At 35.8% G+C, this 24231-nt stretch overlaps 1 protein-coding gene and 1 long non-coding RNA gene across 6 annotated transcripts in view; one reads left to right on the top strand and one right to left on the bottom strand.

The window, feature by feature from the left end:
- LOC123534966 (mediator of RNA polymerase II transcription subunit 15-like) overlaps nucleotides 1–24231 on the top strand; it is a 286252-nt gene that overhangs the window by 37701 nt on the left and 224320 nt on the right. For all 5 annotated transcript variants that reach the window (XM_045317469.2, XM_045317467.2, XM_045317468.2 and 2 more), the window contains 2 exons: nucleotides 11685–11736; nucleotides 11883–12056. In XM_045317469.2, the coding sequence (XP_045173404.2) occupies nucleotides 11685–11736; nucleotides 11883–12056 (226 nt within the window). The remainder of the gene's footprint in view (nucleotides 1–11684; nucleotides 11737–11882; nucleotides 12057–24231) is intronic.
- LOC128547300 (uncharacterized) lies at nucleotides 16482–23045 on the bottom strand. Its single transcript, XR_008366437.1, has 3 exons — nucleotides 21222–23045; nucleotides 19436–19604; nucleotides 16482–18949 (listed from the first exon to the last, which is right to left on the bottom strand). It is a non-coding gene; the product is annotated as an uncharacterized LOC128547300 (long non-coding RNA).

Raw genomic sequence — 24231 nt, 5'->3', positions numbered from 1 at the left:
ATTCTTATGAAAAGTGTTGAAAACCTGGTTTCGTGGTATTGCCGCGTTTCTTGTTTCTATAATTTACATAGATTTATATAGGGAAAAACCTTGAAATCCTTCTTGTCCAAAACCACAGAGCCTAGGGCTTTGATATTTGATATGAAGCATCATCTAGTGGTCCTCTACCAGTATGATTCAAATTATTTCCCTGGGGTCAAATATGGCCCCGCCCCGGGGGTCACATGGTTTATATAGACTTATATAGGGAAAACTTTGAAAAACCTCTTGTTCAAAACCACAGGGCCTAGGGCTTTGATATTTTGTATGTGACATCATCTAGTGGTCTTCTACTAAGATTGTTCAAATTATCCCCCTTGGGTCAAATATGGCCCCGCCCTGGGAGTCATATGGTTTACATAGACTTATATAGGGAAAAGCTTTGAAAATCTTCTTGTCCAAACCACAAAGCCTAGAGGGCTTTGATATTTGTAATGTAGCATCATCTAGTGGTTCTCTACCAAGTTTTTTCAAATTATCCCCCTAGGGTCAAATATGGCCCCGCCCCGGGGACACATGGTTCATATTGACTTATATAAAGAAAAGCTTTTAAAATCTTCTTGTCAATAACTACAACATTCAAATTTGGACCATATGTATATTTTTGAGTGGCAAGATGAACCTTGACATGAGTTGACCTTGATTTTGACCTAGTGACCTACTTTCACATTTCTGTAGCTACAGCCCTCAAATTTGGACCACATGCATAGTTTTGTGCACCAGAAAAAACTTTGACCTTGATTTTGACCTAGTGACCTACTTTCACATTTTTGAAGGTACAGGCGTCAAATTTGGCCCATATGCATAGTTGTGTGTTTCGAAATAAAATTTGACCTTGATTTTTACCTAGTGACCTACTTTCACATTTTCTCAAGCTACAGCCTTCAAATTTTGACCACATGCATAGTTTTGTGTACCAAAAAAACTTTGACCTTGACATTGACCTAGTGACCTTTCCCATTTTAAATTTGGACCACATGCATAGTTTTGTGTTCCGAAATGAAATTTGACCTTGATTTTGACCCAGTGACTTACTTTCACCTTTCTCAAGCTAAACCACAGAGCCTAGGGCTTTGATATTTGATATGAAGCATCATCTAGTGGTCCTCTACCAATATGATTCAAATTATTTCCCTGGGGTCAAATATGGCCCCGCCCCGAGGGTCACATGGTTTATATAGATTTATATAGGGGAAACTTTGAAAAACCTCTTGTTCAAAACCACAGGGCCTAGGGCTTTGATATTTTGTATGTGACATTATCTAGTGGTCTTCTGCTAAGATTGTTCAAATTATCCCCCTAGGGTCAAATATGGCCCCGCCCTGGGAGTCATATGGTTTACATAGACTTATATAGGGAAAAGCTTTGAAAATCTTCTTGTCCAAACCACAAAGCCTAGGGCTTTGATATTTGTAATGTAGCATCATCTAGTGGTTCTCTACCAAGTTTTTTTCAAATTATCCCCCTAGGGTCAAATATGGCCCCGCCCCGGGGTCACATGGTTCATATTGACTTATATAAAGAAAAGCTTTTAAAATCTTCTTGTCAATAACTACAACATTCAAATTTGGACCATATGTATATTTTTGAGTGGCAAGATGAATCTTGACATGAGTTGACCTTGATTTTGACCTAGTGACCTACTTTCACATTTCTGTAGCTACAGCCTTTAAATTTGGACCACATGCATAGTTTTGTGCACCAGAAAAAACTTTGACCTTGATTTTGACCTAGTGACCTACTTTCACATTTTTGAAGGTACAGGCGTCAAATTTGGCCCATATGCATAGTTCTGTGTTTCGAAATAAAATTTGACCTTGATTTTTACCTAGTGACCTACTTTCACATTTTCTCAAGCTACAGCCTTCAAATTTTGACCACATGCATTGTTTTGTGTACCGAAAAAAGTTTGACCTTGACATTGACCTAGTGACCTTTCCCATTTTAAATTTGGACCACATGCATAGTTCTGTGTTCCGAAATGAAATTTGACCTTGATTTTGACCCAGTAACCTACTTTCACCTTTCTCAAGCTACAGCCTTCAAATTTGGACCACATGCATGGTTTTGTGTACTGAAATGAACTTTGACCTTAAGATTGACCTAGTGACCTACTTTCACATTTCTGTAGCTACAGGCTTCAAATTTAGACCATATGCACAGGATTGTGTACCAAAACAAACTTTGATCTTGACATTGACCTAGTGACCTACTTTCACATTTTTGAAGGTACAGGCTTCAAATTTGGACAACATGCATAGATTTGTGTTCTGAAGCAAAATTTGACCTTGATTTTGACCTAGTGACCTACATACACATTTCTCAAGCTACAGCCTTCAAATTTGGACCACTTGCATAGTTTTGTTTACCGAATTAAACTTTGACCTTAAGATTGACCTAGTTACCTACTTTCAAATTTTTCAAGCTACAGCCTTTAAACTTGATGCACATGCATAGTTTTGTGTACAAAGAACTTTGTCCTTGAAATTGATCTAGTTACCTACTTTCACATTTCTCAAGCTACAGCTTTCGAATTTGAACCACATGCACAGTGTTGTGTACACAAATGAAATTTGACCTTGAGCTAGTCAATAAGTCTTGAAATTTGGAACACTCAAAAATGGCACATTGGTGGGCGCCAAGATCACTCTGTGATCTCTTGTTGGAAGTGAAACTAAGCGATCCAAATTCTGTCAGCAATGGGTAATAACTCAAAAACTGTTGGATATTCTTCTTTTGAACCTTGTTGGATGATTTAGAAACTAATTTTACAATGATGAGTCCTGGCCCTTTACTGGCCTTGACCTTAAAGAAATTAGCATTTTTAGAATAAAAAAAAAATGTTTTGTATGTGATAGAGGCTGTATTTTTCAATTGAGGTTCATTAAATTTGGTCAGAATGATTGCCTTGATCAAATCTAGGTCAAATTCGAATGTAGGTCATCTTGGCTTAAAAACTAGGTCACTAGGTCAAAGGGAAGAAAATACTTGTTAACACTTAAGAGACCACATTTTTGGTCCAATCTTAATGAAAATTGGTTAGAATATCTGTTTCTATGAAATCACTAGGTAAAACATGTTTACACTGTTATGGTGTGTTTCTCAGGTGAGTGACGTAGGGCCATCTTGTTAAAAAAAAGCCTAAGAAGTATTGTCGTCACTTGATCGTCGGCATTGGTTAAATTTTTTGTTTAGGAACATATAAGAGCTACAGCTTTGAAGCTTTGGACACTTGTTTATCATCATTATGTGACCGTTTATGCCAAGAACCATAACTCTGATGCATTTTGTCAAGAAACTTAAAAAAAATTCTTGCCTGAAACTTCAAGGCCTAGGCTTTTGATATTTAGTATGTAGCATTGGCTAGTAGTCTTCTACCAAAATTGTTCAAATTATGCCCCTGAGGTTAAAAGAGACCCTGTCCTGGGACTCCCATAGACTTTTTAGCTCACCAGAGCACAAAGTGCTCAAGGTGAGCTATTGTGACCGGTCATTGTCCGGTGTCCGTTGGTGTCCGTCGTCTGACGTGCGTCGTCCGTCAACATTTGCCTTGTGAACACTCTAGAGGCCATATTTGTGACCCAATCTTTATGAAACTTGGTCAGAATGTTAATCTTGATGATCTCTAGGTCAAGATTGAAACTGGGTCATGTGGGGTCAAAAACTAGGTCAGTAGGCCAGATCAAAGGAAAATCTTATCAAAACTCTAGAGACCACAATTTAAGTTTGAAACTCATGAGAATTAATCAAAATGTTTGTCTTGATAATTTATAGGTCATGTTCGAATTTTGGTCATGTGGGGTCAAAAACTAGGCCACCCGGTCAAATCAAAGAAAAAGCGTGTGAACACTCTAGAGCACACAGTTGTGACCCAATCTTTATGATTTTTGGCCAGAATGTTTATCTTGATGATTTCTAGGTCAATTTCGAAACTGGGTCATATGGGCTTTAAAACTAGGTCAGTAGGTCAGATCAAAGGAAAAGCTTGTGAACACTCAAGAGGCCAAAGTTGTGACTTAATCTTAAAAAATTTGGTCAGAATGTTTGTGTTGATGATCTCTAGGTCAAGTTTGAATCTGGGCCATGTGGTTCAAAAACTAAGTCAGTAGGCCAGATCAAAGAAGAAGCTTATGAACACTCTAGAGGCCACAGTTTTGGCTCGGTCTATCTGAAATTTTGTCAGAATGTTTGTCTTGATGATCTCTAGGTCAAGTTCGAAACTGGGTCATGTGGGTTCAAAAAGTAGGTCAGTAGGCCAGATCAAAGGAAAAGCTTGTGAGCACTCTAGAGGCCACAGTTGTGACCCAGTGTTTATGAATCTTTATCAGAATGTTTGTCTTGATGATCTTCAGGTCAAGTTCGAAACTGGATCATGTGGGGTGAAAAACTAGGTCAGTAGGCAAGATCAAAGGAAAGCTTGTGAACTCTCTAGAGGCCACAATTTTGACTCAATCTTTAGTCAGAATGGTTGTCCTGTTGATCTCTAGGTCCAGTTTTAATCTGGGTCATTTGGGGTCAAAAACTAGGTCACATGGTCAAAGGAAAGGAAAAGTTTGTGAACACTTTAAAGGCAACAGTTGTGACTCGATCTATATGAAACTTGGTCAGAATGTTTGTCTTGATGATCTTTAGGGTAAATTCAAAACTGGGTCATTTGGGGTCAAAAACTAGGTCAGTAGGCCAGATCAACTCTGGTGAGCAATATAGGGCCATCATGGCCCTCTTGTTAGACCCCTACCAGATTCGGGGACTGTAGGAATGCGCTTTTCCGTCCATCTGTCATTCCGTCTGTCCGTCCGTCCGTCTGTCCGTCCACAATTTCGTGTCCGGTCCATAACTCTGTCATCCATGAAGGGATTTTAATATTACTTGGCACAAATGTTCCCCATGAGGAGACGACGTGTCATGCGCAAAACCCGGACCCCTAGCTCAAAGGTCAAGGTCACAATTGGAGGTCAAAGGTCAACAGGGCTTTTTTCCTGTCCGGTCCACAAATCTCCCATCCTTGTAGAGATTTTAGTATTTCTTGGCACAAATGTTCCCCATGATGAGGTGACGTGTCGTGCGCAAATCCCGGACCCCTAGCTTAAAGGTCAAGGTCACAATTGGAGGTCAAAGGTCAACAGGGCTTTTTTCCTGTCCGGTCCACAACTCTCCCATCCATGAAGAGATTTTAATATTACTTGGCACAAATGTTCCCCATGAGGAGACGACGTGTCATGCACAAAACCTGGACCCCTAGCTTAAAGGTCAAGGTCACAATTGGAGGTCAAAGGTCAACAAGGCTTTTTTTCTGTCCGGTCCATAACTCTCCCATCCATGAAGGGATTTTAATATTACTTTGTACAAATATACCTCATAATAAGACGATGTGTCATGCACAACTTTCAGACCCCTAGCTCAAAGGTCAAGGTCACACTTAGCAGTCAAATGTTAACATAGCATGAACAGGGTCTGTTTCGTGTCTGGTCCATAACTCTGACATTCATTAAGGGATTTTAATATCACTTAGCACAAGTGTTCCCCATGATGAGACGACGTGTGATGCGCAAATCCCGGACCCCTAGCTCAAAGATCAAGGTCACAATTGGGGGTCAAAGGTCAACAGAGTTTTTTTCCTGTCCCGTCCATAACTCTGCCATCCGTGAAGGGATTTTAATATTACTTGGCACAAATGTTCCCCATGATGAGACAACATGTCATGCGCAAAGCCCAGACCCTTAGCTCGAAGATCAAGGTCACAATTGGAGGTCAAAGGTCAATAAGGTTTTTTCCCTGTCCGATCCAGAACTCTGTCATCCATCAAGGGATTACAATATTACTTGGCACAAATGTTCCCCATGATGAGACGGCGTGTCATGTGCAATACCCAGTACCCTAGCTTAAAGGTCAAGGTCACACTTTGAGATCAAAGGTCAAGAGGATTTTTTTCTGTCCGGTCTATAACTTTGTCATGCAAAGCAGGATTTAGATATCAGTTGGCACAAATATTCCCCTGGATGAGACAACATGTCATGCGCAAAAACCAGGTCCCTAGGTCTAAGGTCAAGGTCATATTTAGAGGTCAAATTCAAGAATGACTTTGTATGGAACATTTCTTCTTCATGCATGGAGGGATTTTGATGTAACTTGAACCAAATGTTCACCACCATGAGGCACCCTTGTTTTAAGAATTACGTCCCTTTGTTGTTACTATAAATAGATTTTATTGTAACTTTTTTATTACTGGCGGTAGAGAAAAATCGAGACCACTTTTCTGTGGTACAGCATGCATGTTACATCCAATTATTAGGTGTATTTTGACCTATCTCTACCTGGTAAAGAGTTTCTTGTGGACTTATATTAAATAGATTTTTTTTTTTTTTTTTTTTTTAAAGATTAATTTCCCTTTGTTGTTACTATAAATAACTTACATGATAACATTTTTATAATCAGCCAAAAAAATTCAATATGAAAACAACTGTGGGTTTTTATGTATGCACATTTTAATCCAAGTGTGTTGTTATAACATATTGTATATGTAGTACAATATTGTTTATACATCATTGACAGATATCAGTTTATTATGTTATACTGCAGCAGGGGTGTAAAATTCCACTTGCCCGCTCGCATTGGCGAGTTAAAGTATGGATAGGACGAGTGGATCTCGCTGTATACTCGACTGATCGGGCGAGTGGTTTTTACGTCGTAGCTTTAATGAAATTTAGAAATTACATCTTGAAAAACCTCAACAAACATTGAGATAGTTCAGTTGCTACTTTGACTGGAATTTTCCCGCGAATCGTAAAGATATCAAAACGTCATGCCAGTAATTTTCCATTCCGAGAGCACGTGCGACCTATCGTAGTATCAAATTCACATCTCCGTTACTTTTGTTTATTGACACGTACACAAAAAACGTGCGTAGTGCATTCATTTTTTAACATTATCGCTTCAGTTTTTCAACATCGCTTGAGAAGTAATACAATTTGAAATCTACTAAGATTTCAATAAAATATCGACGGAAATATAAGCAAATTTGTATGAAAACGGTGGAATTTTCATATAATCATTTGTTAAATTTCAAACAGCGCGATCTTAATTACTGATTTCTTTCTAAGAGAAAATACGTGATACATACTATGGGCATAAAATGCGGACTTTTGACCAGAAAGAACAAAGAACAGAATTAAAAAATCTTAAATAATGAAAAAGCGGCAGTAATTTAAATACATTCAGTAAAACGATTTTTTTTTTTTTTTTTTTTTTTGGTAAAAAGGTCTCGTGGACGTAAATAGAAATGTGGTTTTAAAATAAAACGAAATGATGTTGTTGCGGTTTTTAATAGTTTTAAATGAATCTTTGTGCATGTATTTTTATTTTATATAAAATATTCCTTGAGGGCAAATAGTCACATGGCGCGAAAACTGTAATATGACGTAATGCCATGACAATCTTGTGCGACAATACCGCTTTGATCTCCACTTCAGATGTCATGATACCAACACACTTCTTTTAGCTCTTTGAGAGGATGTTAATTGATGATGAAAACAGACCAATTACTTAGTTTATAAACAGAATAATTACCGATTAAGGTCAACTTTTTTTTTTTCGTATCAAGACGGGTAGGTGGAATATGATTATTGTGTCCATATTTTTAGGACACTTTTCAAAATAATTTTTTTTCAGGAAATAAGTCTTGAGAAAATTAAAATAACTGATGTTTAATACTTTCCTGACACTTTGGGAAACTACGGCAGGGGTTAGACTGTGTTTATTTTTACTATCGATGCAGTTATTATGGAAAGCAACTTGGTGGAGATGACAAATTAGTGAAAGAAAAATGAATGTCTGGTGTGAAAAGGAAATTTAAAGAGTAACAAAAACGGATAATCAAAAAGGAAACGTAGTGTACGAGCTATGTGTTAAGTTTGAAATTTGCTTGTACATAATTCTCCTTTCATAAAACGTGACAGTATTAAACATGTCAATTATTAGGGTGAGTGACTGTCCACTAAGGGCGAGTAGATTTTACTAGCTACTAGTCCTGCAGGGCGAGTGGTGTGAAAAAGAATTTTACACCCCTGTGCAGTAGAGAAAATTAGGTGCCTTCCAGTAGGGGACTTTGTATTGCATGGCAATACTTCATTCACTTGTTTATCCCCAAGATTCGCAATTAATACCTAAGTGAAGTTACATATGTAAGATTGCCATGTTAATATTTCATTATACGCATTTAATACCTAAGTTAAGGAGGTAGGTTACCTTGATATTTGTAAGTGCGCATGTCCAACCGGAAGCTAACGTGACGATTTACGACGACGTTTACGACAAACTAAATGTGTTTGTATATCCATTCTTCTGGAAATAAATCTTGAACCTGCCTCCAATCTTATGTTTAATAGTTTAATAATGCAGAAATAATGAATGAATTGCCGCAGAAACGCTTCAAAACATTGTTGCCTTAAAATGACGTCATTGACGTCATGACGTTATGTGTCAGTTACCGCGCAAAATTAATATCTTTTATTTTGAAAGTACGTTATTCTGTGCTTTTTCTTTATTTGAACTATTTTTAAACAGCCATTATTTGCTGAAATACTTTTTATTAGTATTTTGCTCGGAAAAATGATCAATATTTTGCTTCTTTTATGTAATTATATTGAAATGTTATGCGGAATGTAAGAAAATAGATGATGGTAACTGATGTGATTGGGAATATAGTTGGCTGAAAGGTAACTTATTACGGTCATTTACAAATAAAAATTGGGCAGTTTGATTTGTTATACCTATTTCCCAGTTTCCGTTGATAATTTGTTACTTAAATACTAAAACTAAGCTCTAAAATTGTTCAGATTTCAGTATAAAATTGTGATGTCTTGAATTAAATTGATGTTACCATGGAAACGAAGCCCGTGACCTATATGTCTAATTGTAAAATTCAAAAGCTTTGACACTGGTCCATTTAAGGAACACAGCTTCGGCTTTTTATTTTCATTTCAACAATATCCATGAGAATAATAGCAGCATGCAGAACGATTTTTCAATAAAAATGTCAGACGACGGGCACAGCTGTAAGTATTTTAAGCTGTGAAATTTGTTAAATTAACTGCAATTCATACGAAAATATTACTAACGTTAGAAATAAGATGTTTTAAAGCTACATTAACAAGAAAGATAATTTTATATAATATTTTTTTATGAGAAATTACGATAAAAAGCAACATATAAGCTATTTTAAACATCTCTGTTGCCATGGTTACTCTAAACTTTAAGAAAAACATAGTACCATGTAAAGTTCTTGGTATTTTGCTAAGGCCATACCAAACTGATTAATAGTTCTTCGGAAAATTTTCAAAAAAAATGGGAGCGGGCGAGCGAAATTTTTTTTTTTTTTGTTTTTTTCTCAATTTTGATTTTTTCAGAGGCGGGTAGCTTTTACATGGAGCAACGGAAATTTTTTTTTTTTTTTTTTTTTTTTTTGCAGTTATGACTATACATGAAGTTAACATTTCTTTAAGAATAACACAGAACTTAAACATTTACAGTGTGACTAAGACAGTAGATAGCTTTTCTGTATGTTTTAAAGATTACATGAATGGTTTTGCAAATAAATTCTTGCTAAAACTCACTGAATCACTTTGTTTTTATTTTGTATTTATAATTACTGAGGGATGAATGTCTTATTTTTAATTTTGATTGTTCTACATTAATCTGAAGGCGTGCCCATTTAACGGCAGAAGATGAGGAATATTTAAGACAAAACAGGCACCCAAGTGGAATAACATATCTTCTGAAACCCAGTTAGATGGCTTCGACACATGAGCAACTTTGTGCCCCTAAAGAAACTCCAAACGGTAGAGGTGAGGGGAAAGTAATAAATCACTTGACCAATGAGACCAAACAGAGTTGGGCACACAAATGCTTCAACATTGCTCGAATCCATTGGAATAATTTCTTAACAGATAAGGTTAGCTTAAGTTTTGTGGTAGAGGTTCATTTCAGTCAAAAATGATAACAGACGGACAAAAAATGATCCCAATATGGCCACTCTTTAAAAGTGTTATTTGTTGTGCTTTGATTGACCAAGAAATTTTGAGTTGGGAAGGTCTGTTTTTTCAGATTCTTTCTTTCAATCAATTCATAGCCAATTAATATACAAACAGGGAAAATTGGGGTTACAATACCACAGAAATTATTTTTATATCTACACAACTTATTTGAAAAGCTAAACATTTTTAAAAATGAATATATGCATTTTGATAGAATATCTGACTTCCGTACTAAAGAAGATACGTTCAAAACGATTTGGGCCCGAGACGATCTGTGAACAAACTTTTTTTTCAAGAAAGCACTGGCTTTGGCTCTAGATCTAAAATATTTAACTAAACAACTGATAACAAATGGTTTGAAAACTTTATCTGAACAATATTTCTATGTTTAATCCAAATATTTTCAATTTGAATCCCCGTGGCCCTGCACGTCTTACAAGTCGGGCTTTGTTCTTTTCACTGTATAATTTGAACAATCGTAGAACGTGCCTACTTCATCACCTACCGGCACATCGAAGGCCATGTGTGGCACTAGCACAGACACTCCAGATTTAAAACAAATGATGAACAACACCATAATTCCTGACTTTTTGAGTTTGTGTCATCAGCTACATGTTACCATTACAAACGCATGGATTCCGATCACTATCACTTTGACGCATTAAAACAGCGATAAAACCTGTTTACCATTATCATTCCGGACCGCGTAATCAGAAAAAAAAAAAAAATTTCGGCGATTTTTATGTACATGCGGGCGGGTGAATTTTTTTTCTTTTTCTCGGGAATGAAATCATTGATGCGGTAGTTCCGACGAACGACAAATCAATTTGGTATGGCCTAATCATATTACCCAAATATTCCATGTTGGTCAATAACAGAATGGCACTGAAGCCGTCGAAAAACCCGTTTTCATACATAATTGTTGAAAAATGAGAGAAAATGCGTTACCATGGAAACACGAGCCCCGCGACATATACATTTTAAGCTTTTATTAGAAAGCTAATGCGCATACTAGTAAAATTATTAATTATGCAGACTTCTACGGATAACAATGAAACCAAAATACACTGAAAAGTGTTAAATATCCGTATTTTCCTTCTTCTTTCTATATAAAATACCTTAAGAGGGTCATGTAATTAAAACCTGATTAAAAACTGTACTTGAAGGGACAGAGATAAACGGAACTGAAATTGTAGCAGTTAAAACATTAAATTACACGAAAAACAAAACATCACTGCGGTTCAACTAATTTGAATTTACCCTGGTAACAAGGTAACCTACCTCCTTAAGTTAGAGATGTAAGACTGTCATGTTAATGTTTCATTATTTATCCCCAAGATACACATTTAATACCCAGTTGAAGTTAGAGATGTAGGACTACCATGTTAATGTTTCATTATTTATCCCCAAGATACACATTTAATACCCAGTTGAAGTTAGAGATGTAGGACTACCATGTTAATGTTTCATTATTTGTCCCCAAGACAGTGAACATCCCTTTGAATAGCAAGTGGTACTGCCTGTATTGAATGATGGACCTGAGACCATTTTAGAAAGTTAGCAGGGTTAACATCAATTTATTTGTTTAAAGAGCAAGTGTATGTTTACTTTCAGGATGAGTACCTTGCTTTGGTTGCCAGGCTGATTCTCCATGTGAAAGATTACAGTAAGTATATGTCATGCATATTCTGCTTTATCTTTCAAAGCATGGCTTTGTGTCCTGAAATTTAAGAGCAAATATTAACCACTGGCCCTTGCCAGATTCTTTTCTGGAAGATACACAACGTTACTTGAAAGCAATACATCTTTCAGATAGTCAGAGACGAGATAAGCAGGCACTTCCTCAGGGCATCATGGGTGGACCCATGCAACAGCAACAGATGAGTGGGGCAGGGATGTCGGGACAGATGGGGGCTATTCAGGACCCTATCAATGCCCTTCAGTCAATGGCAATGAGCGGGCCAGGTATGGGACAGCCACAACCAGGTAAGTTATACATAAAATGTTTGTTCATTGTCATTATATTACTCCTTGTGATTATTAGTCCCCTACTGGTTGAAAACCAGTTTCGGGGACTATAGGAATGCACTTTTCCGTCCGCCTGTCATTCGTGTCCGGTCCATAACTATGTATTAAGGGATTTTAATATTACTTGGCACAAATGTTCCCCATGATGAGACGACATGTCATGCGCAAAACCTGGACCCCTGGCTCAAAGGTCAAGGTCACAATTAGAGGTCAAATGTCAACAGTGCTTTTTAGCTCGACTATTCGAAGAATAGGGGAGCTATCCTACTCGCCCCGGCGTGAGCATTAGCGTTCAAGCGTGACACAAATGTTAAAGTTTGTGTACCACCCCAAATATTTTCAAAGTCCATTGAGATATTGCTTTCATATTTTGCATACTTGTTTACCATCATGACCCCAGTCTGTAAAAAGGAGGAGGCAACTCTGTCAAGCATTTTGACTGAATTATGACCCCTTTTCGACTTAGAATATGCTTATTGTAATTTAATGTTAAAGTTTGCGTACCACCCCAAATATTTTCAAAGTCCATTGAGATATTGCTTTTCATATTTTGCATACTTGTTTACCATCATGACCCCAGTCTGTAAAAAGGAGGAGGCAACTCTATCAAGCATTTTGACTGAATTATGGCCCCTTTTTCGACTTAGAATAAATGTTAAGTTTGCGTACCACCCCAAATAATTTCAAAGTCCATTGAGATATTGCTTTGATATTTTGCATACTTGTTTACCATCATGACCCCAGTCTGTAAAAAGGAGGAGGCAACTCTATCAAGCATTTTGACTGAATTATGGTCCCTTTTCAACTTAGAATAAATGTTAAAGTTTGCGTACTCCCCCAAATATTTTCAAAGTCCATTGAGATATTGCTTTGATATTTTGCTTACTTGTTTACCATCATGACCCCAGTCTGTAAAAAGGAGGAGGCAACTCTATCAAGCATTTTGACTGAATTATGGTCCCTTTTCTACTTAGAATAAATGTTTAAGTTTGCATACCACCCCAAATATTATTAAAGTCCATTGAGATATTGCTTTGATATTTTGCTTACTTGTTTCCCATCATGACCCCAGTCTGTAAAAAGGAGGAGGCAACTCTACCAAGCATTTTGACTGAATTATGGCCCCTTTTCGACCTAGAATATGCTTATTGTATGTTAAAGTTTTACTCATAGCTTATATTATACTATCAAGCACTGAGAATAGTCAAGCACGCTGTCCACTGACAGCTCTTGTTAGCTCGACTGTTCGAAGAATAGGGGAGCTATCTTACTCGCCCCAGCATCGGCGTGAGCGTTAGCATGTGCATGAGCGATAGCATGAGCGTCACACAAATGTTAAAGTTTGCGTACCACCCCAAATATTTTCAAAGTCCATTGAGATATTGCTTTCATATTTTGCATACTTGTTAACCATCATGACCTCAGTCTGTAAAAAGGAGGAGGCAACTCTATCAAGCATTTTGACTGAATTATGGCCCCTTTTCGACTTAGAATAAATGTTAAAGTTTGCGTACTACCCCAAATATTTTCAAAGTCCATTGAGATATTGCTTTGATATTTTGCTTACTTGTTTACCATCATGACCCCAGTCTGTAAAAAGGAGGAGACAACTCTATCAAGCATTTTGACTGAATTATGGTCCCTTTTCTACTTAGAATAAATGTTAAAGTTTGTGTACCACCCCAAATATTATTAAAGTCCATTGAGATATTGCTTTGATATTTTGCTTACTTGTTTCCCATCATGACCCCAGTCTGTAAAAAGGAGGAGGCAACTCTATCAAGCATTTTGACTGAATTATGGCCCCTTTTTGACCTAGAATATGCTTATTGTAATGTTAAAGTTTTGCTCATAGCTTATATTATACTATCAAGCACTGAGAATAGTCAAGCGCGCTGTCCACTGACAGCTCTTGTTAGCTCGACTGTTCGAAGAATAGGGGAGCTATCTTACTCGCCCCAGCATCGGCGTGAGCGTTAGCGTGTGCACGAGCGATAGCGTGAGCGTCACACAAATGTTAAAGTTTGCGTACCACCCCAAATATTTTCAAAGTCCATTGAGATATTGCTTTCATATTTTGCATACTTGTTTACCGTCATGACCTCAGTCTGTAAAAAGGAGGAGGCAACTCTATCAAGCATTTTGATTGAATTATGGCCCCTTTTTGACTTAGAATAAATGTTAAAGTTTGCGTACCACCCCAAATATTTTCAAAGTCCATTGAGATATTGCTTTGATATTTTGCATACTTGTTTACCATCATGACCCCAGTCTGTAAAAAGGAGGAGGCAACTCTATCAAGCGTTTTGACTGAATTATGGCCCCTTTTCGACTTAGAATAAATGTTAAAGTTTGCGTACCACCCCAAATATTTTCAGTCCATTGTGATATTGCTTTGATATTTTGCATAGTTGTTTACCATCATGACCCCAGTCTATAAAAAGGAGGAGGCAACTCTATCAAGCATTTTGACTGAATTATGGCCCCTTTTCGACTAAGAATATGCATATCTTCTTCATGAATAGAGGGATTTTGATGAAATTTGGCACAGTTGTTCACCATCATGAGACGGAGTGTCTTGCGCAAGAGCCAGGTCCCTTGGTCTAAGGTCAAGTTCACGCTTAGAGATCAAAGGTCAAATTCAAGAATGACTTTGTCCGGAGCATATCTTCTTCATGCATGGAGGGATTTTGATTTAACTTGGCACAATTGTTCACCATCATGAGACGGAGTGTCTTGCACAAGAACCAGGTCCCTGGGTCTAAGGTCAAGGTCACGCTTAGAGGTCAAAGGATACAAGAATGAAAACTTTGTCCGGAGCATTTCTTCTTCATGCATGGAGAGATTTTGATATAACTTGGCACAAATGTTCACCACCACGAGATGGAGTGTCTTGCGCAAGAAACAGGTCCCTAGGTCTAAGGTCAAGGTCACACTTAGAGGCCAAAGGTCAGATACAAGAATGACTTTGTCCAAAGCATTTCTTCTTCATGCATGGAGGGATTTTGATGTAACTTGGCACAATTGTACACCATCATGAGACGAAGTGTCTTGCGCAGGTCCCTTCTTTAGAATTACTTCCCTTTGTTGTTACTATAAATAACTTGTATTGTAACTTTTTCATTACTAGTCGTAGGGAAAAATCGAGACCACTTTTCTGTAGTACAACATGCATGTTACATCCAATTCTGAGGTGTATTTTGACCTATCTCTACCTGGTAAGGATTTTTGTGTGGACTTGCAATTTTTTTGGGGGGTGGGGCGTTTTGGGGGGGGATTTTTTTTTTTTTTTAAAGATTAACTTCCCTTAGTTGTTACTGTAAATAACTTAGATTGTAATTTTTTATACGCCCGTTTGAAAAACGGGACGTATTATAGGAACGCCCCTGGCGGGCGGCGTCCACAGACTTTGTCTGGAGCATATCTTCTACATGCATGGAGGGATTTTGATGAAACTTGGCACAGTTGTTCACCATCATGAGACGGAGTGTCATGCGCAAGAACTAGGTCTAAGGTCAAGGTCACACTTAGAGGTCAAAGGTCAAATTCAAGAATGACTTTGTCCGGAGCATATCTTCTTCATGCATGGAGGGATTTTGATGAAAGTTGGCTCAATTGTTCATCATCATGAGACGGAGTGTCATGCGCAAGAACCAGATCCCTAGGTCTAAGGTCAAGGTCACACTTAGAGGTCAAAGGATACAAGAAAGAAAACTTTGTCCGGAGCATATCTTCTTCATGCATGGAGGGATTTTGATATAACTTGGCACAAATGTTCACCACCACGAGACGGAGTGTCATGCGCAAGAACCAGGTCCCTAGGTCTAAGGTCAAGGTCACACTTAGAGGTCAAAGGTCAGATACAAGAATGACTTTGTCTGAAGCATTTCTTCTTCATGCATGGAGGGATTTTGATGTAACAATTATACACCGTCATGAGACGAAGTGTCATGCGCAGTTCCCTTCTTTAGAATTACTTCCCTTTGTTGTTACTGTAAATAGCTTATATTGTAACTTTTTCATTACTAGTCGTAGGGAAAAATCGAGACCACTTTTCTGTAGTACAACATGCATGCTACATCCAATTATGAGGTGTATTTTGACCAATCTCTACCTGGTAAAGATTTTTATGTGGACTTACAATTTGTTTTTGGATTTTTTTTTTTAACTTCCCTTAGTTGTTACTATAAATAACTTATATGTGAGCATGACTGAGAAAATGGGTCCAGATGAGGAATTTTGACATTTTCAGGTTTTTGCATATTTAGAAAGTATATCATTCAGAAATAAATCCTGAAAATTTCAGATGAAAATCTTCAAAATTGTCAATTTTATGGCAAATTTTATAACATAGATATTAAAAATAAAAACTGTACATTTCAGTTATCCTTTCTTTCTAGTTTATTTCTCACATACTGGTAATGCCTAACAATTCTGAAATAAATTTATCTTTTGTTACAATTGCATGATATAAGTAAGATCCCTTCTTAATACACAAAATGATAATCAATTAAAATCTACAACAATTTCTATAAAAATATTTCTAAAATTGTGTTACCATGGCAACAAATATATTAAAATCCCTTTTCTATGATAAAACTTTAAAAAAAACATGTTCGCTTGGAATAAGGATTTTAAAAAGTAAAATATTTTAAGGCATATGTATTTACAAAAATAAATGAAAATTTCCCATGAAAATATTAGGAATGTTTGGTTTTATGACAGTTTTTGTAACATTGGTAATAACCATAAGAATAAGATAGATTTGTCATTGTTTCTTCATAACTTGTGGTTTACATGCTGATAATAAATGACTACTTTGGAAAAAAAAACTTCTATTACTATGAAATTTTGTTTTTGTGATGCTTACTTAAAACAGAAAAATACAGCTAATTTAAACCTTTCATATTTTCTATGAAAACATTATTCAAATTGCGTTACCATGGCAACATATGCAATAAATTGCTTTTTCTACAATAGTACTTAAAAATAAAAGTTTAATTTAAAATAATGTTTCTTATAAGTTGAATATTTAGAAGTATATGTATTCAAAAGTAAAACTTGAAAACTTTATATGAAAAGATATAAAATATTTGGTTTTATGACAGATTTCATAACATGGATAATAACCACAAGAATAAACTATTTCAGTCGTTTTTTCTTCAGTTTGTGTTTTCACTTATTGGTAATCACTGGCTATTTTTAAATAAATGAATCTTCTTTTACAAAGAATATTTAGATATTCACTTAAAGTGCAAACATCTAGCTGGCTAAAGTCCTTCACATTTTCTATAAAAACATTATTAAATTATGTTACCATGGCAACATATGCATTCGACTCTGTTTTCTACAATAATACTTTAAAAAAGAGCTAAATTTGGAAAAAGTGTTTCAGATAACTTGAATATTATAAAGTGGTATGTATTCAAAAGTATCTCAAAATTCCATGTTAAAAAATTTAAACGTTTTGTTTTATGACAGTGTTTGTAACATGAGTAATAACTATAAGAATAAGACACTTCTGTCATTGTTTCTTCATAACTTGCCTTTTACCTGCTGGTAATACATGACTATTTTGAAATAAATGAAACATATATTACTATTGATTTTTTTTATTGTTTATGCTTATTTTAAAGTAGAATACTAGAAAGTACAGCTAATTAAAAAATTTCCATATTTTCTAAGAAAATTGTGTTACCATGGCGACATATGCTTTAAATTCCCTTTTCCTACAATAATACTTAAAAACAAGAGCTTATTTTAAAAAAGTATTTCTAATAAGTTAAATATTTGAAAGTATAAGTATTCAGGAAAGAAATCTGAAAATTTCACATAAAAACTTTTAAAAAGTCATGTTCTGTAACAAAAGTAGTTATCGTAAGAATAAACATTTCAGTCATCCCTTTCCTCATAATCTGTTTTTTCACTGGCTAGTTATAACTGACAATACTGAAGAAAGTGAACTTTCTTTTACCATTACAATATATACTGTAGATCCCTTATTGAAATACAAATCCATAATTTCAATGAAATATTATTTGAATTATGTTACCATGGCAACATACATACTAAATTCTTTTTTCTAAAAATACTTTAATAATTAACACATCAGCTTAACTTTTGATGAAGGTTACACTGCTACAAGCTCTGGTGAAAAGTAAATATTTATTTCCAGTCAATACTTTAATGTAGGTAACTGAAACTACAACCTTTACTTGATGTTTAATCTTAACAGCAAAACAGGCTAAAGTGTTGTGTATTAAAACGTTTGAATTCAACAACAATTTCTATCTTTTACATTCACTTCCTTATTTCAGTTCTCAGAAAAATCCTCGTCAGTCACAATTCCAGTTTTCAGTTCAAGTGGTTTGGGACAAACAGAATCCTTTGACTTTTCAGATGAATACTATTCTCTTATGAGTTCATACAGGTACCATTGTCAGACTTGTGTCATTCCATATCAATAATATTCGTTTGGCAGGGGGGAGGTGGGGGTATATTTTAGTAAGTTAACTGTCTCAACTGGACTGTCACTTTTAACACTAACAATCCAGGTGTTTCTGCAGACATGATAAACGTGGTAATACTTGGTTATCTTCTTCAAAAGTTTAAAATATTGTGATAAGATATTTCTCCACTGGTAGAATGTGACAGGATTTAAATCATTGTTGACCAACTGTGCAATGTTATGACCTTTCTTTGATGACTGACACACTGTGTCAGCAATATCATGTATTATTAAAAATCTCAGCATTCACCCTCCTCCTTCTTCTAAATTCAGAAGTGCAAGTCAGATTCAAACTTTGCGTGGTCTGTGATCGTGGTTGAATATTCAATCGATCTGTGATATCCTGTAACAAATAAGTAAAACATTTTATTTAAAATAATTAACCTGGGAATCGCTTTATTTAATAAAAGCAGTTATCACTATTTGATAATAGATGATCCTTACAACTAATGCTCTAAAATATTGACAAACAGATTGACAACAGCGTGCTGTCAGTATATAAAATGTAGTTTGTTTGTAGATTTTGATTACTGCAAATAGGATGTTTTAAAAGACATTTTTTGCATTTATTGTGCTAACCCTTAACCTGCTAAATTTGTAAAATGGACTACTCCATCTATAAGTAGAGACAATACCATTTATAGCTTATAGGGGGTTCTCATAGAAAATTTGCTGACTAAATATCAAACACTGCAAATCATGATCAGACTGCACAGATGTGCAGGTTGATCTTGATCTGCACTGGTTGCAAAGGCAGACATAGCTGCCTCATGCAGCCTAAGGGTTAAAAGTATACACTGTTTTAACAGCTATCAAAAATGGTTGTTACCTAGTAAAACTCTCCACAGACCATACCACAGCAAGATGTTACTTCTATTCTAGCTAGCAGCATTGTCAAAATGGAATACCAATTCAGGTGGTGATGTACCATGCTCACAAGTTGTCTGCCTCTTCACCAACTGAGTTGCTTTCATAAACAAGAGGAAACACTTGCCTTCCTGAAAAAAAGATTTAAAAGTCTTTGGTAAAAGTATCTGCTATCTTCATGTATCTCAGGAACCTTTACAGTCTTCATTTTAATCCATATTCTTAGTGCAATAAAACTGGTAAAAAAATTCAATCACATCACAATTTCTAAGTCAAAAATGGGCTAATTAAATTTGAAAATAATCACATTACAATTAAACTAAATTACAATTAACTGATTTATTTCAAATTATTAGCTCATCTGATTTTTTGAAAAAAAATGATGAGTTATTGTCATCACTTGAGCGGTTGTTGGCGTCGGCGTTGCCTGGTTAAGTTTTATGTTTAGGTCAGCTTTTCTCCTAAACTATCAAAGCTATTGCTTTGAAACTTGGAATACTTGTTCACCATCATAAGCTGACCCTGTATAGCAAGAAACATAACTCCATCTTGCTTTTTGCAAAATTTATGGCCCCTTTTGTACTTAGAAAATATCAGATTTCTTGGTTAAGTTTTATGTTTAGGTCAACTTTTCTCCTAAACTATCAAAGCTATTGCTTTGAAACTTGGAATACTTGTTCACCATCATAAGCAGACCCTGTACATCAAGAAACATAACTCCATCTCGCTTTTTGCAAGATTTATTGCCCCTTTTGGACTTAGAAAATCAGTTTTCTTGGTTAAGTTTTATGTTTAGGTCAGCTTTTATCCTAAACTATCAAAGCTATTGCTTTAAAACTTGCAACACTTGTTCACCATCATAAGTTGACCCTGTACAGCAAGAAACATAACTCCATCCTGCTTTTTGCAAGATTTATGGCCCCTTTTGGACTTAGAAAATATCAGATTTCTTGGTTAAGTTTTATGTTTAGGTCAACTTTTTCTCTTAAACTATCAAAGCTATTGCTTTGAAACTTGCATCACTTGTTGACCATCATAAGCTGACCCTGTACAGCAAGCAACATAACTCCATCCTGCTTTTTGCAATAATTATTGCCCCTTTTGGACTTAGAAAATAATTTTCTTGGTTGAGTATTATGTTTAAGTCAACTTTTCTCATAAACTATCAAAGCTATTGCTTTAAAACTTGCAACAGTTTTTCACCATCATAAGTGGACACTGAACATCAAGAAACGTAACTCTATCCTGCTTTTTGCAAGAATGATGGCCCTTTTTAGACTTAGAAAATCATGGGTAGGACAATATTTCTATTACACAAAAAAAAATCAGATGAACGTCAGCACCCGCAAGGCGGTGCTCTTGTTAATTAAAATTCCTATTATTTAGAACTTTTCTACAACTTAATGAGATATCAACTTATACACATGTACATGTAGTGTTAAGCATTCAAATTATCCATGTACTTATTGAGTGCCACAGACTTTTCTCAGGCTAATAGCCAATGTAATGAAGACTTTACACCAACTATTCCTCCTCAAAACCGGATTGTTGAAATTAAATTTCAATAATGCCAGTTTTGTCAGTTTAAGCCATTCAATAGTCATAGTACATGTACATACATTGTACAAATCATTAGTGTAGAAGTAGACTTATTTTGTATTGGCTCCAACAAAACCTAGACAGAGGTATAAATAAATAATATATTGCATTAAAATTATAATAGGAGCCATTAGTTGCATGTTACTTACCTAATTCCTCAAAGCACATCCAAAATATGTTACACTTTCTTGAGATCTTAAAGTAAACAGACCAATTTCCTTGCTGTTGTAGGGTATATGAACCAGTTGTAGTGGAATGAACCATCAAAGGAACAAGGAAAATTATCTGAAAGAAGATACATTACATGTACTGTAAACATCACTAAAAATCAAAAACTGAATACTAAATTAATAATGTGATTGTGAAAGGTTTCATTAACTTACCACAAAATACTTTAAAAGTTATTATACTATGAATATATTTTCTAAAGGATCATAAATTGTTTTACACACAGCAAGGCTCAAAATTTTCAAAAATAAAAAGATTTTCATTATATAGCATAAATTCCTACTATCCATATACAATCATCCTGTTACAAAACATTCTGAATCAACAATAATGGAAAGAAAGTAGTCACCAGACAGAAATAACATGACTTATGAGACCCACAGCAAAAACAGTTACCATTTTATAAATGGAAGTGTAGACATCCGGTAACCAGAAACCTAGCCAGTGTTCTAGCCAACCGGTAACAGGATGGCTAGCCTATCCTATCCTATAGGGGTTTTCTAGGCGTCCGCCGTCCGGTAATGAATTTTAAAATATTGTCTGAATAAGCCTTACTGGTGAATATTCAAACCTGTGCCAAAAAAAAATATGATACAATAAATTTATTCATTACAGTATTCATATATAAAAAGATTGCCGAACAGCTAGAAAAACATTCGCGGAGAGGCTAGTAGTTGTCTTGTTGCCGGATAGCTAGAATGCAGGGTAGGCATCCAGTTACCGGACATCTACATATTTCCTTTTAAAATACCTCGGCTACTACTGTGAGAGGGGACTTTTCTCGAAATGATGTGACATAGGCAGGCATCTATAAGTCTGCATCAAATCAAAGAGCTATAAAAATAATTTTATACTTCTTTGATCAAATTTATTAATTATCATAGCTACATGTATATTGTATTTTTCCACACTAATGCTTACTATGGACAATGCAATAATTTGATGAATCTTGGTCACCTTGAGTAAGAAGCTGCCTGCTTTCAATAATATTTGTGATAACCCAACTGGCCATTTTATATTAAATACACAGGCATAATGAAATCATCTGTGCTTAGTGGCCACAAGATAAATTTCATAAATTTCCCTCAGTATGTTTTGGATTCACTTCCGGGTAAAAGGCAGACTTATTTCGTGAAAGTTTCAAATATATTAGAGAATCTACATTAACAACTGTTTATAAACGGTACTTGCCAAATTAGTAAACAGTATTACAAGTCTCAGATCCCTGCATTGTTGAACAAAAGGTAGTTAAACAAAAGTAAACTTCACATGCTTCCTCTGGTAAAATCCGAAACCGGAAACATAGCTAAGGGGAAACAACTGATTTTGAACGAAATATTTTGCCTCAGGCGTAATACCACTATTAATTTTACAGGTCTGATGTCTAAATATTCTTTCTCTAGTAGGCTGTTATCAGTCATGTAACAAGCAGTTGTACTTTAACGGTCAAACTTTTGCTAATTGTACCCCCCGACAACAAAGTTGTAAGGGGGGGTATACTGGTTTCAGGTTGTCTGTCTGTCTGTCCGTCTGTCGTCTGGCCGTCTGTCCATAGACGCAATCTTGTGCGCACCATCTCTCCTTATCCCCTTGACAGAATTTAATGAAACTTCACACAAGTGATCAGTACCAACAGAAGTTGTGCATAGGGCATGGTAGGTTCTTTTAGAAAAAAAATTTGCAGAGTTATGGGACTTTGTTTTTTTGTTACTATACTATATACATAGACACAATCTTGTGCGCACCATCTCTCCTCATCCCCTTGACACAATTTAATGAAACTTCACACAAGTGATCAGTACCAACAGTAGTTGTGCATGGGGCATGTTAGGTTCTTTTAGAAATTTTTTTTGCAGAGTTATGGGACTTTGTTTTTTTGTTACTATACTATATACATAGACACAATCTTGTGCGCACCATCTCTCCTCATCCCCTTGACACAATTTAATGAAACTTCACACAAGTGATCAGTAACAACAGTAGTTGTGCATGGGGCATGTTAGGTTCTTTCAGAAAAAAAATTTGCAGAGTTATGGGACTTTGTTTTTTTGTTACTATACTATATACATAGACACAATCTTGTGCGCACCATCTCTCCTCATCCCCTTGACACAATTTAATGAAACTTCACACAAGTGATCAGTAACAACAGTAGTTGTGCATGGGGCTTGTTAGGTTCTTTCAGCGACAAAAATTGAAGAGTTATGGGGCTTTGTTTCTTGTTAACATACTATGTACATACAGTCTGCACATGCAATCTTGTGCGTGCCTAATCTACCAAACCCTTACACACAATTTAATGAAACTTCACACAAGTGATCAGTACCAACCCTAGTTGTGCATGGTGCATGCTACATTCTTTTAGATAAATATTCTGCATAGTTATGGGACTTTGTTTTTTGTTACTATACTGTATACATACAGTCTATATACATACAGTCCACATAATTATACAGTCTTGTGTGCGTCAAATTGCAATGTACTGTGTCAGTGCATGCTGGGGGTACATTCATCCCCTTTAGTGATAGCTCTAGTTAAAACATGTGTAAGAAAGCTGCGCGCGTAAACTTGGCGCAGCTTTAAACATCGTTTCTCGATATTACGTCATGCCGCATCTGGACCGGTTTTCAAAGACGACATCACATAATTGACCGTAGGGAAAAAATAAGACCACTTTTCTGTGGTACAACATAGATGTTACTTTCAAATTTTAGGTGTATTTTAAGGTATCTCTACCTAGTAAGGTGTTTTTTTGTGGACTTTGAAAAACAAAAGACTTACAATGATTACTGAACAACCACAAAATTAAAATTCCATTTGCAAATACAGGTGCTAGAGTAAAGAATTTGCTGTGACGGGCGTATATTGTGACATTCTGGCACTCTTGTTTATAAATTTTCTGTCGGCAGCGGCACCCTCAACTTCAATGTT

The sequence above is a fragment of the Mercenaria mercenaria genome, chromosome 12 (genome assembly GCF_021730395.1).
Source record: "Mercenaria mercenaria strain notata chromosome 12, MADL_Memer_1, whole genome shotgun sequence".
Classification (NCBI taxonomy): Eukaryota; Metazoa; Mollusca; class Bivalvia; order Venerida; family Veneridae; genus Mercenaria; species Mercenaria mercenaria.
This window is presented reverse-complemented; position numbering and strand designations above follow the sequence as displayed.